This window comes from Mauremys reevesii, linkage group 11 (genome assembly GCF_016161935.1).
Source record: "Mauremys reevesii isolate NIE-2019 linkage group 11, ASM1616193v1, whole genome shotgun sequence".
NCBI classification, from domain to species: Eukaryota; Metazoa; Chordata; order Testudines; family Geoemydidae; genus Mauremys; species Mauremys reevesii.
The window spans coordinates 72,862,964-72,876,160 of NC_052633.1; the positions used below are offsets into that span (position 1 = coordinate 72,862,964).

General features: G+C 45.9%; 1 protein-coding gene across 4 annotated transcripts; it reads left to right on the forward strand.

Annotated features, from left to right (window-relative positions):
* Positions 1-777: 777 nt before the first annotated feature.
* On the forward strand, positions 778-10,466 carry LOC120374208. 4 transcript variants are annotated; one of them, XM_039493511.1, is made up of 7 exons: positions 778-911; positions 2,230-2,312; positions 2,914-3,014; positions 3,333-3,482; positions 7,658-7,827; positions 8,057-8,114; positions 9,416-10,466. In XM_039493511.1, the coding sequence occupies exons 2-7, from the start codon at positions 2,238-2,240 to the stop codon at positions 9,417-9,419; spliced, it is 558 nt and encodes a 185-aa protein (XP_039349445.1). In that variant the 5' UTR covers positions 778-911; positions 2,230-2,237; the 3' UTR covers positions 9,420-10,466. The 4 variants fall into 4 exon arrangements, with proteins under 4 accessions (XP_039349445.1, XP_039349442.1, XP_039349444.1 ...); XM_039493508.1 differs by lacking the exon at positions 8,057-8,114; XM_039493510.1 differs by lacking the exons at positions 778-911; positions 8,057-8,114 and adding an exon at positions 1,239-1,514.
* The last annotated feature ends 2,731 nt before the right edge of the window (positions 10,467-13,197 follow it).

Consider the following 13,197-nt stretch of genomic DNA (forward strand, 5'->3'; position numbering starts at 1 on the left):
CACATAACACAAGAACCAGGGGTCACCCAAGAAAATGTCTAGGCAGCAGGTTTAAAACAAACAGAAGGAAGTACTACTTCACACAACCGGTGGAGCTCATTGCCGGGGGATGTTGTGAAGGCCAAAACTACACCTGGGTTCAAAAAAGAACTAGATAAGTTCCTGGAGGATTAGGGTGACCAGATGTCCCAATTTTATAGGGACACGCCCGATTTTTGGGTCTTTTTCTTATATAGGATCCTATTACCCCCTGTCCTGATTTTTCACACTTGCTGTCTGGTTGCCCTAGGAGAGGTCCATCAATGGCTATTAGCCAGGGCGGTCAGGGATGCAACCCCATGCGCCGGGTGTCGCTCAGCCTCTGACTGCCGGGTGCTGGGAGCGGACGGCAGGGGAGGGATCACGCCCCATAAATTGCCCTGTTCTGATCCTTGCCCGGCCGCTGTCAGGGGCAGGCCACCGGGCTAGCTGGGCCATTGCTCTGGTCAGTGGCCACCTGGCTCTGGTGCCTTTCAGGGCTGGGGGTTCCAGGCTGCTCCTGGCACTCGCCAGGGCTGGACACCGCCCGCGAGTCGCGCTCTCCCCGGGCCGCAGGGCTCCCGGAGCTGGGGTTTCGGCAGCAGGCGGCGTGTGGCTGTCCCTCCGCCCAGCAGGGGGCGCGCGCGTCACCGGAACGAGCGCCTTCGCCGGCGGGGGCCCCCTAGCGCGGCAGCCGCGCCCCAGCTCTATGGTTGCGGCCGCGGCGCAGGCTGATGAGCTCACTGCACGCGGCGGGTTTGAAAGCGGGCGAGGGGGCGGTGCGTGGCAGATCCAGCCGGCTACGGGTGCGGGTGGAGGGGAGCGAAGCAATGGGCCAATATGCAGATTAGCCCGTGTGCTCATTTGCATGTGATGATTGACAGCAGTGCGAGGTCAGTGCAGCCCGCGCCATCAAGTGGGGCTGGGCGGGAGCCGCTGGGGTCTGGGGCCGGAGTGGGAGAGGGTTGGGGGGCTGGGGCAGAAATGGGGGCTGGGGCTGGGGGGAGGGGTGGGGGGCTGGGGCTGAAGTGGGGGAGGGCTGGGTCCTGCGGGGGGGGGGGGCGGAAGGCAGGGGAGGGCTGCCTATGGCAAAGGGGGCCAAAGAATGGTGGTTGGGGATGGAGGGGCTGAAGTTGGGGGGTCTGGATGGAGGGGCTTGGGGGGGCAGGAAGTAGCTAAGGGAAGCTGGGCTTGTGGGGGTGGCTGAGGTAGGGGAAACTTCGGGGTTGCTGGAGGAAGATGGGTTACAGCTGGTGGAGTGGGCTGGGGCCCCCAATATCTGTCCCTCCCTGCCACTTACTTACTCCTCTGTCTAGCATCCCACTTGCCAGCTCCTCACTGTAGTTCTTCCCATGCTCTGGTCCAGCCGGGGGCACACTGAGACCGGGGCTGCTTGGCTGGCAGATTTTTGAAGGGATTTAATGGTGGTCCACTGGAGACCAAGCTGAGCTTGGCCTGCTCATTTTACTGGTGACTCAAGAAGGATTTGCAGGCAGGTTTGTAGAGGGGAGACGATAATGTGTTTTCTACAGAGGTTCTTGACAAAGGCTTTGCTCCCCTTGAAATCAGTAGCAACATTCTAGAGTCAGTTCAATAGGAACAGGCCCCAAAAGCTCAGTGTTATCTGAATGGACTTGTTTACTCAGTGATGTGCCACCACTAATTTACCAAGGGGTTCTGACAAATTCTCCCTTAGTCAGGAATAAACTCCTTGACTAGGGGATTTTGCACTTGCAAAAGAGAGGCTGAGGAATCTATTCATTTATTTTCTGGTTTGAACGCCAACACTTTCTTATAACAGTAACTGAGTGAAGAGACGCCATGCCACCTGGTGAACAAACATGATGCACTTTGCCAAAAAAATACGTAGACTTTACTCCTGGAAAATATGCAGAGTACATTGAGGACATGGCTAAGTGGGATCCTTGTGGGTGAAGACCACTCTTGCTGTATCCTTCCATGGGAATTATTTTAAATATCTGACTCTTGGTTCAATCTGGTTAATTTCAAAAGCCAAAAAATCTGCTCTTCAGAAGCTCTTTCTATGAGCTTCAGGGATAAGTCATTTCTGGCAGGGATGATTTGCCAGGACCCAGAGCTTTGAGCTCCCTTGGAGCCAGGGGAAATCAGCCCAACTTACCTTTCATTGAGGTGGTTGAAATGTCATTAGGAGCTCCTCTTGCACGCCACTGAATGTATCCCTTTTTACAGGGTCAAAGATGGAAAAGGTACAGTCCTATTTAACGTTGGATGACGATGACTTGCTCTCTGATCTCAGCAGTGGGGACCTAGAGGTAAACTTTTGTGCATGAGGGGATGTATTTCATTATGGTCTCTGTGTGTGGGGGGCTGTCATTACAAATCTATTTTTAGTGGTTTAAACAGGCTCTTGACTGTTGAAATAGCATCAGGCTGATGAGTGTGCTTAAAAACTAGTGTCACCCCAGCTTGCCTGTTGGCCATGTTGGTGTGACCTGGGTTTGCTTAGTGGTCTTATGGTTCTTTGCTTGCAGGCCTGTGCTAACTCCAATAGATAGACATCTCCTGGTCTAATGACAGTTAATGTTATCATAAAAATAGTCATTGAAATAAAACATTACAGGACTAATGAGGATGTAACCCTCCACACCCACTCAGTGTGGCGCTCTGTACACCTCTGGTGTTGGCTGGGTCACATATAGAGGTTGATTAGCCTGCTATAGCTTTGGCTAACAGAGCTGGTTCTTCTATCTCAGACACGAGAGGCTTTCAGAAACCAAGTTGGAAGGTTCAATCCTTGCTGCTGATAACCCACCCAGTGTTACATCTGTTTTAAAAATAAATCTTCCCATGTCGCCGTGGTGTCTGGCTTGTTTTGTGTTTACTTGAATTCTTTTCCCTATTTTGCCTTTCTAGATGTTGCTATCATTCCTGGTGGGTAAGGTACATGAAATCGAAGTGAGAGTGAGCACAGAGAAGGATGAGATCATGAGACTTGAGACAGAAATAGCACAATAGTACGTCTCCTAATAAATCTTTTAATATTACTAATTAATTAGCATCATGTTCAGCTTTATGTTTTAATCACGACTACATTTTAATAGTACTTGCAGACTGCACTATTAAGTCAGAAACCTGTGTATGTGGATTTAATGTCAATGCGATCTCACAAGGTCTTTGGTTGGCAGGAAACTTTCTGTAAATGAATGTGAAAGGGCTTTTTACAGACAACTCAATGGTTGAATTTTTATGCTGGTTTGTTGTATAAAGCACTTCGTAGTCACTAGAACAGTGACTGGGAAGTGAAATAATGCTTTTGTACTCTGATTTTGTAGTGTCGCAGAAAGAGACAACTGTCTGTCACTGGCAGCACAGATTGTGCATTTGCATCCAGTATTGGAAGAGGAATTCAAGACTCGAGAACAACTTCAGGCTGTTGCATCTGAGCTGAAAAGGCTGAAAAAGGATATTGCTCAAGATACCAGGTATAGATCCTTCCGGTTAGAGCAGAGGATGTTTGAGAAAAATATATGGCTTGCAATGTACTTCTAATTATGATCTTGGGGTAATTAGCAGAGTGCTACCATGGCCTCTTCAAATAAACTGATTAAACAGGCACATGTACCACAACAAAACTGTTTATAATATTGGTACGGAGACTGTACATATGCTGTATGCTTAAGATTGTTCATTATGTGAAATCAAATAGCATTTGAGCAGTTAGTTTCCTGGGAGTAATAGAGAATAATCAGAGGGGTGGGCTGGCTGGTGAACTGCCAGGAGCCCAAGGGCTGCCCCTTATGTACCTGATTGATTCAATTGTGGGATGGGGTTGAAGCTGCAGGTATGTGATGCTCTCTCTGCTTGAGTAGAGAGGGGACATTGCCAGGTGGATTCTGTGGGTCTTATTGCTTGTCCTGCATTAAATACCAGCTGTCCCTTGATCCGGACTAGGAGTCTGCTGAGAGGTTTGATTCCTTTGGCTAGGTGTGTCTTTCACTATCCACGGTATAAACAAAGCAAGCCCACATGGGTTAGCATAAGCAAATGGTTACTGATAATGCAATGTCCCTTAAAAATCTTCCATTCTTCAACAGTATTAAAGCTTGATGTGTGGCAACAATCAGATTCACTTAGACCTCAGTGATTCTTTGTAGATTCATGTATCAAAATCCTACAGTGATGGGCATGTTAGAAATGTCTGAGACAGAGCAATGGTAACAAACTTTCATCTAAGACCTGGAGATCCCTCCCCTTTACTCTCCCTCAAATGCAGAGGGAGTCTGCCTGCTGGGTTGATTGCCATTTCAAATAAGGGAGCTTGTACAGCATATTTTGGAGGCAACGTTTTTGGCTCCCTATATTACTTTTAGAAGATGCTGCGTTTGATCCTCGTTTCCTAGTGTATCAGCTTTGCCCTGCTCACAAAGTGGCAGGAAAGCTGTCCTAAAGAGTCAGTCAAGGATTCCCCCAGTGTAGGGGAATCTTCCAATGGCATAAAGCAGGTGCCAGCTGGCTGTGCACAACCCACTTCTCTCCCACCCTCCCCCAACACATGAAGGAGGTATGTCAGGGTGCAGAGATGTGGGCTGAGGGCATGGCAGGTGGTAGGAGAGCTAGGGCTGGAGCACAGGTTTCTCTGTCTGCACAGTGGTCCCTAAGAGATCGCTACTGCCAGTGTGATTTTGAGCAGGCTCTAAGTTATGCTGGGGGCCGTTTTGTATACCTGTGATTTGGGAGATGGAAAGATGGTTTAGTGCGACCTTGCCATCCTCTCTCCCCAGCTGTGCCAGGCATAAGCTCGGTTCAGCTGAGGGTTCAACCCGTTAGGTCAGGGGTCGGCAACCTTTCAGAAGTGGTGTGCTGAGTCTTCATTTATTCACTCTGATTTAAGGTTTTGTGTGCCAGTAATACATTTTAACATTTTTAAAAGGTCTCTTTCTATAAGTCTATAATATATAACTAAACTATTGTTGTATGTAAAGTAAATAAGGTTTTTAAAATGTTTAAGAAGCTTCCTTTAAAATTAAATTAAAATGCAGAGCCGCCAGGACCCGGGCAGTGAGAGTGCCACTGAAAATCAGCTTGCGTGCCGGCTTCGGTACGCGTGCCATAGGTTGCCTACCTCTGCGTTAGGTTAATACCTCTTAGCTCTCTTCTCTAATCAGGTGTCAAAGCTAACCTGCAACCTACTGTCTTCTGAAAAGTGACTGTTCAAATGGCACATTCCCGTTGCTCCTGTCCGCTCTTTGCGTGTTTACAGAATTGTCTTTCCTCAGATGAGTGACAAAAATAAGTCTTAACTCCTCTTAGTTTTGCCAAGCCAGCACACTTAGGAGAGGGAGAGCTGGATTCTTCCATCTTATTCATCATCAGAATTGTTTACAAAGTTGCACTTAATTATACCCGAGCAGCCCCACTGAATGCAATGGGTGGCATGGGTGTCACCGATGGCCTAGTTTGGCCTATAGAACCTCTTTTACCAGACATGATGATTGGGGTGGAAAGACCCCAAGCACCCCTCCCCTCACAACCACCCAACCATGACTGTCAGAGCCCAGGCTGAGTATGTTGGGCTGACAGGAAAAAAAAAATCCTTTAGCTTATAAACTGAGTGCATTTGATCTGCTGTCCATTAGAAACAATACACACAGAGCCCCACAGTGCCATTTTTACAGTCATATTTTAGAGTAAAATTGCACATTCAGATGATCACTTCAGTGATAGACATTCCAAGTGTGGTGTGTGGCACTCTGTGCTTTTAATGTAATGTGGCTATATACAAAACCCCCAAATGTCCGGCATGATGTTGTTCACATGAAAATGTGATTGTACTTGTATTGTAAGCTCTGTGAGGCTGGGACTGGCTTTTTGTGGTGTGTGTGTCCGTCCGTCCTTCCAGTGAGTAGGTCTGACCCTGATCTTGACTGGCCTTGTAGGCGCTACTGCAATATAAATAATCTGTCTGTGATACTTATCTGCTCCCACTACCTTTAGTATAGTATCTGAACATTTCTCTTTACTGTATTTGTCCTCACAACCTCCCTTTGAAGTGCTGTCAACCTATGTTACAGATGGAGGGAGGAAACTGAGGCACAGAGAGACTAAGTCACACAGGGAGTTTGGCGAAATAGGAAGTGAACATGGTACTTCTGAGTCCCAGGCTAACACCCTAACCACTGGACCATCCTTCCTCTTTGAGTATGGAAGTCCTCTTAATTTTCCCTTGCTGCCTTAACTATGCTACATCTGACTCACAAGGGCGACAGCAAGCCTTCCTGGAATGCTTTAGAAAAGCATAGCTGTATGTGAAACGATCCCTTTAAAAGCTGCCTCCAACCCATGGAATTGCCCTCCAGATGAGTGACACCTGCGCAGTCCCACTTATCTCAGAACCCATTCCTAGGACAGGCCCATTAGTCAACTTCTCCCACAAGCACCTCAATGCTTTCTCCCATGCTGTCCCTTGCATACCCCCAAAAAATTCTTAAGGTCACTCTCTTATGCTCCTTCACATCCCTCTTAGAGACTCATGTCTGCTGTGATGCCTGCAGAATGTTGCCAGTTGGTAACAGCAAGGTGTGGCAAACTGTGTTGTGTGCGCAGCTAGTCTGAATGTAAGCCAGCGTATTGTTCTTGTAGCACCTAGGAGCCCCAGGCATGAACCAGGCCCCATTGTGCTAGGTGCTATACAAACACAGCACAAAAAGATTGTTGCCGCTCCACCACTGCCACCTGTTAGTTTCATCCATCTGTTGCATCTCCTCATTAATCAAGCAGCTCTTCAACTCAGGAATTGTCATTTTCCTATTTGTTTGTACAGCCCCTAGCATGATGGGGCCCTGAGCCCTGATTGGAGACTCCAAGGATGCTACTGGAATGAAAATAACTTCTTCTGAAATATCTCCTCTCACCTATAGGAGGCTCCTATAGGTAAGGGTGAGACGTACTGGCTCTATTATGCATAGAGGACTTCAGTCTTTAGCTAGTTAATGTTTGTAAAGAGCTTTGAAGTGGGAAGTGCTATAGAAGTGCTGCATGTTGTCGATATTCAGTGTGTAGGGGAGTCTTCCATCACATCTCACAAGCATTAAATTCACACACACAAAAGATGGAAAAGAACGTGAATGGAACTTTTGTTAGCGCTGTTAATCTTATTCTTGCTGCTGTTGTGGCATGAACTTTATGCTGCAGTATTGCAAATGGCCTATTGGGGGAGTTGCAGCTCCACTAATCCTGTGATTTACCTTTACAGTGAGACTTTTGCTCTTGAAAGACAGGCTGGATACTTTGATTGGACACTTATGGGTATCAGGGATATCCACAGTTGTAATTATTGATAACAAATTTTCTGGAAGGGACGTTAGACCACATGCTTCAAGGGCTTGAGACAATCTCTTAACTATGACAGATCAAGATGAGATCTACATGTGGGGCAGATTATCCCACATCATCTACTGTGGGATTCTTAGACCTTCCTCTGAGGAATCTGGACTGGCCCCTATTGGAGACAAGATACTGGGCTAGAAGGATCCAGTCTGGCAATTCCTATATTTGTGTTTTCCTACTAGGATTTTTGTAGTGCCTAATTGAAATACTAGGGTCAATGAAGACTTTAGGCGCCAGTTTAAGATCATTCTATTTCTGGTTACCTTTTTAGTGAGCAGCCAGATGCGGCCAAATTAGAACAGTTGATAGCGGAATCAGAAACCACGATAACCTCTCTCCATCAGAAACAGCATATGTTTAAAAGCGAGAGAATTCATCTGACTAACATACTGGAGACCACCCAAAATACCCTTTCCGAGGCACAGGCAGAAAGCCATGCAGGTAATTGACTTTTCCTTTGCTTGGATAAATTAAAGCAGATGTGTTGTCTTGAACTCTAGGCATTTCTGAAAAAGACACTGTCACCTTGAAACCTAGTCACTTTCAAAAAATAAATTGAAAGTAGGTTCAAGCCTGGTGCCCATCCCTGAGTCCCTCTGTCAATTTCTGTGGTTTCACAATAGCATTTTCTTTTTTAAAAATAATTTCTCTCCCTTGTTGCTTCCTGAAGGACTCCCACAAATGGACTCTTGGAGATTGCTGGTAATAACACTTAATCACACATCTAGGTATTCATTTTTTTTTTTTTTTAAACTTGAAGTGTCCCCTTAACTTCTGTGGATAATAATAAAGATGCACAGAGTTTGGATCCACATCAAAACTTCCCCAAAGTTCTGAGGAGTTTGGGTGTGATTAATAAACTTCTATATTGAGCCTCTGTAGAAGAATCCCGTATGGATCCTTTCCTGATAGAACTTGAGAGTGATTCCTCTGAGGATCTCAACGTACTTTGGGATAACAATAAAATGGTTTCAGAATCTCCTCGAGATAGTGGACTTAGCCAGGTCCAGACTGGAAGGCCCAGTGAAGTTCTGCATTTGGGTGTTAAACTTGATGGCAGTCCACACCTTTGTCACTTCCTCTTCAAAGCCAGAGATGTGTGGTGTGCAAGGTTGGCTGCGTCGGATATACAAAGCAGTGGTTCATGATCTGGCCATGATGGTGTCTTCTCCAAAAGTCAAGGTCTGTCCCCAGCAAAGCAATTTTTGAAAAGACTGGCAACCTTGTAACCCTCCCAGCTAGGGGCTTATTGATCCATGGCTCAACCGAACTCAGACTCTTTTTTGAGCACATAGGGCTCTGCTTTCTGTATCCCTTCTCATGAAAGGTCTTGCTCGTAGCGGACAAGTCAGCCACGAGAGTCTTTGAATTGCCGGCCTTTATGGCTAATCGCCTTTTACCGTTTTCCACATAGGCAAAGTGATAGTTAGGCACTAGCCCAAGTTTCTGACCGAAATTATATTGACTTTTCATCTCTGTTTAAATCCCTATCTGTGATTTGCCCCAGAGACCCATAGGTGTCCTGGGGAGTCCTGGATATGCATGTCAGGAGCCATTAGCTACTAATCATTTTTCAGTTTAGAGGGAGAACAGGCTGTTTGTGGCCATTGGAGAAAAATCCAAAGATCAAGCCATTTCTGGGAGGAAAAAACACTGCATCCAGTCTTACTATCAATTTAGGGCTCGTTCATCTAGGGGGATACTTGCTATCAAAGCAGCTACCCTTGGTGTGCAGCCTCCTGTGACATCATTAGGGCTGCTGCATGGGGTTCAGCTCACACCTTCGTGAGTTGCTATTTTGTAATCTCAGTAGGGGTGTGTGTGGAGCTCTTGCCGTTCCTTGAGTGGCTGTGGCAGATGTCCTTCAGCCTCTTGCCAGAAAGGGTACCCAAGCCATGGTGATTTCCAGCTCTGTGCACTCTCCCATATTGCCTTAGTGAACATTCCTCTGCCCTAATTACTCTGATAGTTACTCCTACCAATTTATCTGAACAAGGAAGGACCTAATGACTGGCTTTCATCTCCACAGCTGATCAGGAGCTGCTTCGCTTGCAGAAGGAATGTACTGAGCAAGCTAATGTGAAGTCTTTGGGGGATAATGAAGCCGACAGACAGCTGGATACCTGCATCAGACAGCTGGGAGTGCTAAACCTCCTCGCTAGGAAGAAGTGAACTTCTGTCTCCAGCAGGGGATATGTGTTAGTCAGCAGACCTGAAGTTCCGAATTCCACTTGCAGAAGATGTAGGCAAGTAGGAGGTGTGTGGCCACCAGTACACTGAGCCGCTGTTGGAGGAGTCATGGGAAGAAACACCACCTGGAGCGTAGCTATACCAGGTTAAGCAGCCTGACTGCTCCCCAATTTGATTTCATTTTACTTCATTCACCTTCCAGCTGTCCACCAGGACATAGCAGCAAAATATTTGATTGTTCTTCCCCAATCTCGTCTTCTCTGGATGCTGCATGGGGGACATGAAGCAAAATCTGCTCTATGATGAATTCTGCTACTTTCTGTTTCATGTATGCAGGGTTTTATTTTCATAAATAGTGAGACTAGTCCAATGGTTTGTTGTCATTGGTGTCAGGGATGCAGAGACTAAAGGAAACCAATGGTTTAAGAAGGGCCCATTTCAGCCAAACTCTCCTGGCATCAGCCACTTCCATGTCAGCTCACCCTGGTTTGTGTGGCTGCTTCCCGTCCAACAATAGATTTCCCTTTCCAGCTAGTAGTCTGATTTCCCTGTTTAGATAGGCCATATCCACTGCAGTGTTGCACTTCTGTTGCTGTCTGATTCCACTTCACATGGACCTATTGCCATTCTTTGCATTGGATTGCCTTGAAGTTTCTCCATGTTGAGAGTAGGGTATCTCCCAGGCAATCTGTGAAGATCATCAGGTGTATGTGAAACACAACTGGAGACAGAAGCCATTTGCTGATCTGGAAGCTGGCCAGCTCATGGGAGACAATGTACAAAATTGTGGCTAGGTGTAATTGTAATGCAGTGTGGCTAGATTTCTAGAAAGCTCTGAGCAGAGACATGTTTTTGCATAACTTTGAAATAAAGTCAACTTTCTTACATAAGCAGCTTCTTTTTAATTCAATCCTTTTGTTCCCTGAAAGGGCTCAAAAGCTCTGCATGCCAATGACTTTTGTCCTGTCATCAAAAAGCAGCATGGGTGATGCTCAGTAAGGTGATTGATGCTGTGCACTGAGGATGCTATATAAATGCAGCAGCATCCATCAGGGACCTCGGAGCACTCCACATATTGCTATACAGAGATCACAGCAGCCACCCTATGGAATATGGTAGCAGTTTAACAGTAGCCAGGAACACTGTACAACAGGTTTATAGACAGGAAGTGAAATTACTATTTTTAGTGAAGCTACAGGTAATCTTTAGGCAGGCACAATGTAATTGCTCACATTACGAAGTGACCAGGCCATATTATTTGTATTATTGTAGAGCCTATAAACCTCAGTCATAGACTAGGACCGCAGTGTGCTAGCTGCTGTACAAACACAGGGCAAAAAAGTTGCTTACATGGATTTTATGTCCCTGCTGTAGTAGAAACTGCCATGGGATGGCTAATGACCAGTTGTGGTCAGCACTGTGGGTCCATCTGTCATATAATATACAGTTCCAAGGCTCCCCTCCCCCAATAACATTCTTGAGTATTGACCCACTGTTGTAACTCCAAGAAGAGGGTACCACTCACTCCTTGAAATACATGGATTTTCCCGAGCAATACAACTGCTGACCCAGCCCCAACCCTGCTTTAAGTATGAGACTTGATTAAATCACAGCCCGAGGTGGGATGGCTGCAGAGCCTGCCTATAAAGTAATCAACTGTCCCCTAAGCTGTGAGTGCATACAGCTGGTCATAAATAGTCGATGGACTGTTCAGAAATCACGCCAGATCCCCCACAATCATGAGATGCTAAATTCTGTGGTTTTTTTCACTCTTTGCCATCCGGATTGAGTCTTCAGAGTGCACTTTTTCACATTTTCAAACTCTTCTTTGAAATCTTGAGGGCTAGAAATGTACTTCTTTTTGTTTCAAATGAAAGCAGAGATTCTTATCTAATCACTTGTCTCCAAGACCTGGGCCTTTTAAGTAACACATCATGTATCATGAGCCTTGCAGTAAAGTTGTGAGAAATGGCATCATTGATATGTTAGCTGTAGGTATGGGAAATTATGCTGCAGTTGTCTATAATTTCATAAATATTGGGAATGTAGATATGGTAGAATCAGTTATGGGTTTTTGATAAAAACCAACTTGAACTAATCTCTGATATTAATAGGAGGAAAGAAACCTTTGCTTACTTAATGACTTGGGGAGATTACACTGATCCTACTGTACCATTATGTGACTTCCATTCTCTGGGAGAAGGCAATTCATTCTCTTGTAAACCTGATGCTTTGAAGATGGCATGTTTTACTTGTTGGGGATAGGGAGGAATGGGAGACTAATAAAGTACAGAACGAGCTTTGGTTTTTGGTTTACTTGAAATGAATGACTGTCCTTTCCCCTGGTAGAGCAGCAGTGCCCACCTTAATGTGCTTTACAGACCAGTTCCTGTCCTTCCCGACCTGCTTCCTGCCTGGTGCCCTCTTGGGTCCATCCAAACATCCCTAATGTGCCCATGATTGGTAGCCCCAGTAGAGCAGCCCAAACTGAAAGAGTGATGGAGACTAAACTCTGCCTCCTTACAAGCGTCCTTCCAGGGGGCTGTTGAGGCCCATGGATGGGGTGAGCAGCGTTGGGAGACTTACCATGCTGCATTTTTTGTGGTTAGAGGAGTCTAGTCCTGTTTGTCAAGAGTTTTGAAGGGGAAAAGTTCTGTATTAGTGGTAATTGTATTCCAGGCTGCAGGTGCGCCAATCCAGCACATTTCATGAATGCAAAAATCATTTCTTTTTCCAAAAAGGATAAGTGTGTGAACTTTCTCATCCTTACTGGTGCTAGAGTATTAATTTTAGTCTGCGCTACTACAAACGGCCTCTTGGGGGGCACTGCAGCTCTATCGAAATCCAGTGTTTAAACACCACGTCTTTAAACTATAGTGATAGTGCTTTGTTTGCCTGAAAATCTACCATTTAGTTTCTTAGCTCAGTGTGTTTCCCTTGTAAAAGATGTATAATGCTGAGGTGCTTTGTAGATTAGAACAGCCCTTTGTTTCAAAAGGCGGTTTGGAAGCCCAGGAGCCTGAGCATACTGTTATGACTTGCAGTCCTTGCAGAGTTCGGTTTCCATGTTAAGAAGCTAACCCTATAGTTTTTTGCACCACCAAAACATCCGCTGACTTCAGTGGAAGACTTGCCTCCTTAAGGACTGCAGGATTTGGCTGATTGACCACCACAGAGCTTTATTTCATCCGGGGCTCTCAAAGTCCTTTATAAATATGAATCTTCTCAGCATCCCTCTGAGGGATGACACTGGAAAGAATTTGGGGTTGTACTTTGCTAAACGCTGCTGCAGCTCTAAGCTCCAGTCACTTGGGTCCCCAAAAGGCCGTGCAAGGGTTAACACATTGATGTTTTAAAAGGGCAGTGAGAACTTTAGATGGAAAATGTTTTATTATGTGTATTGCTGTAGCTCCTAGGAGCCCTAGTCATGAAGCAAGACCCCACTGAGCTGACGACTGTACATACACAGACAGGTCCTGCCCCCATGAGCTTACGTTCAAGTAAGTGGAGTCTTATCGCCTTGTTGCACCGATGCAGCTTTTGAAATAATGGTCTCTGTCTGGGTCCCTGGGGGAAAAGAATCAGACTTCGAATGTCGTGATTCTGCAGATCTGGCTAAAT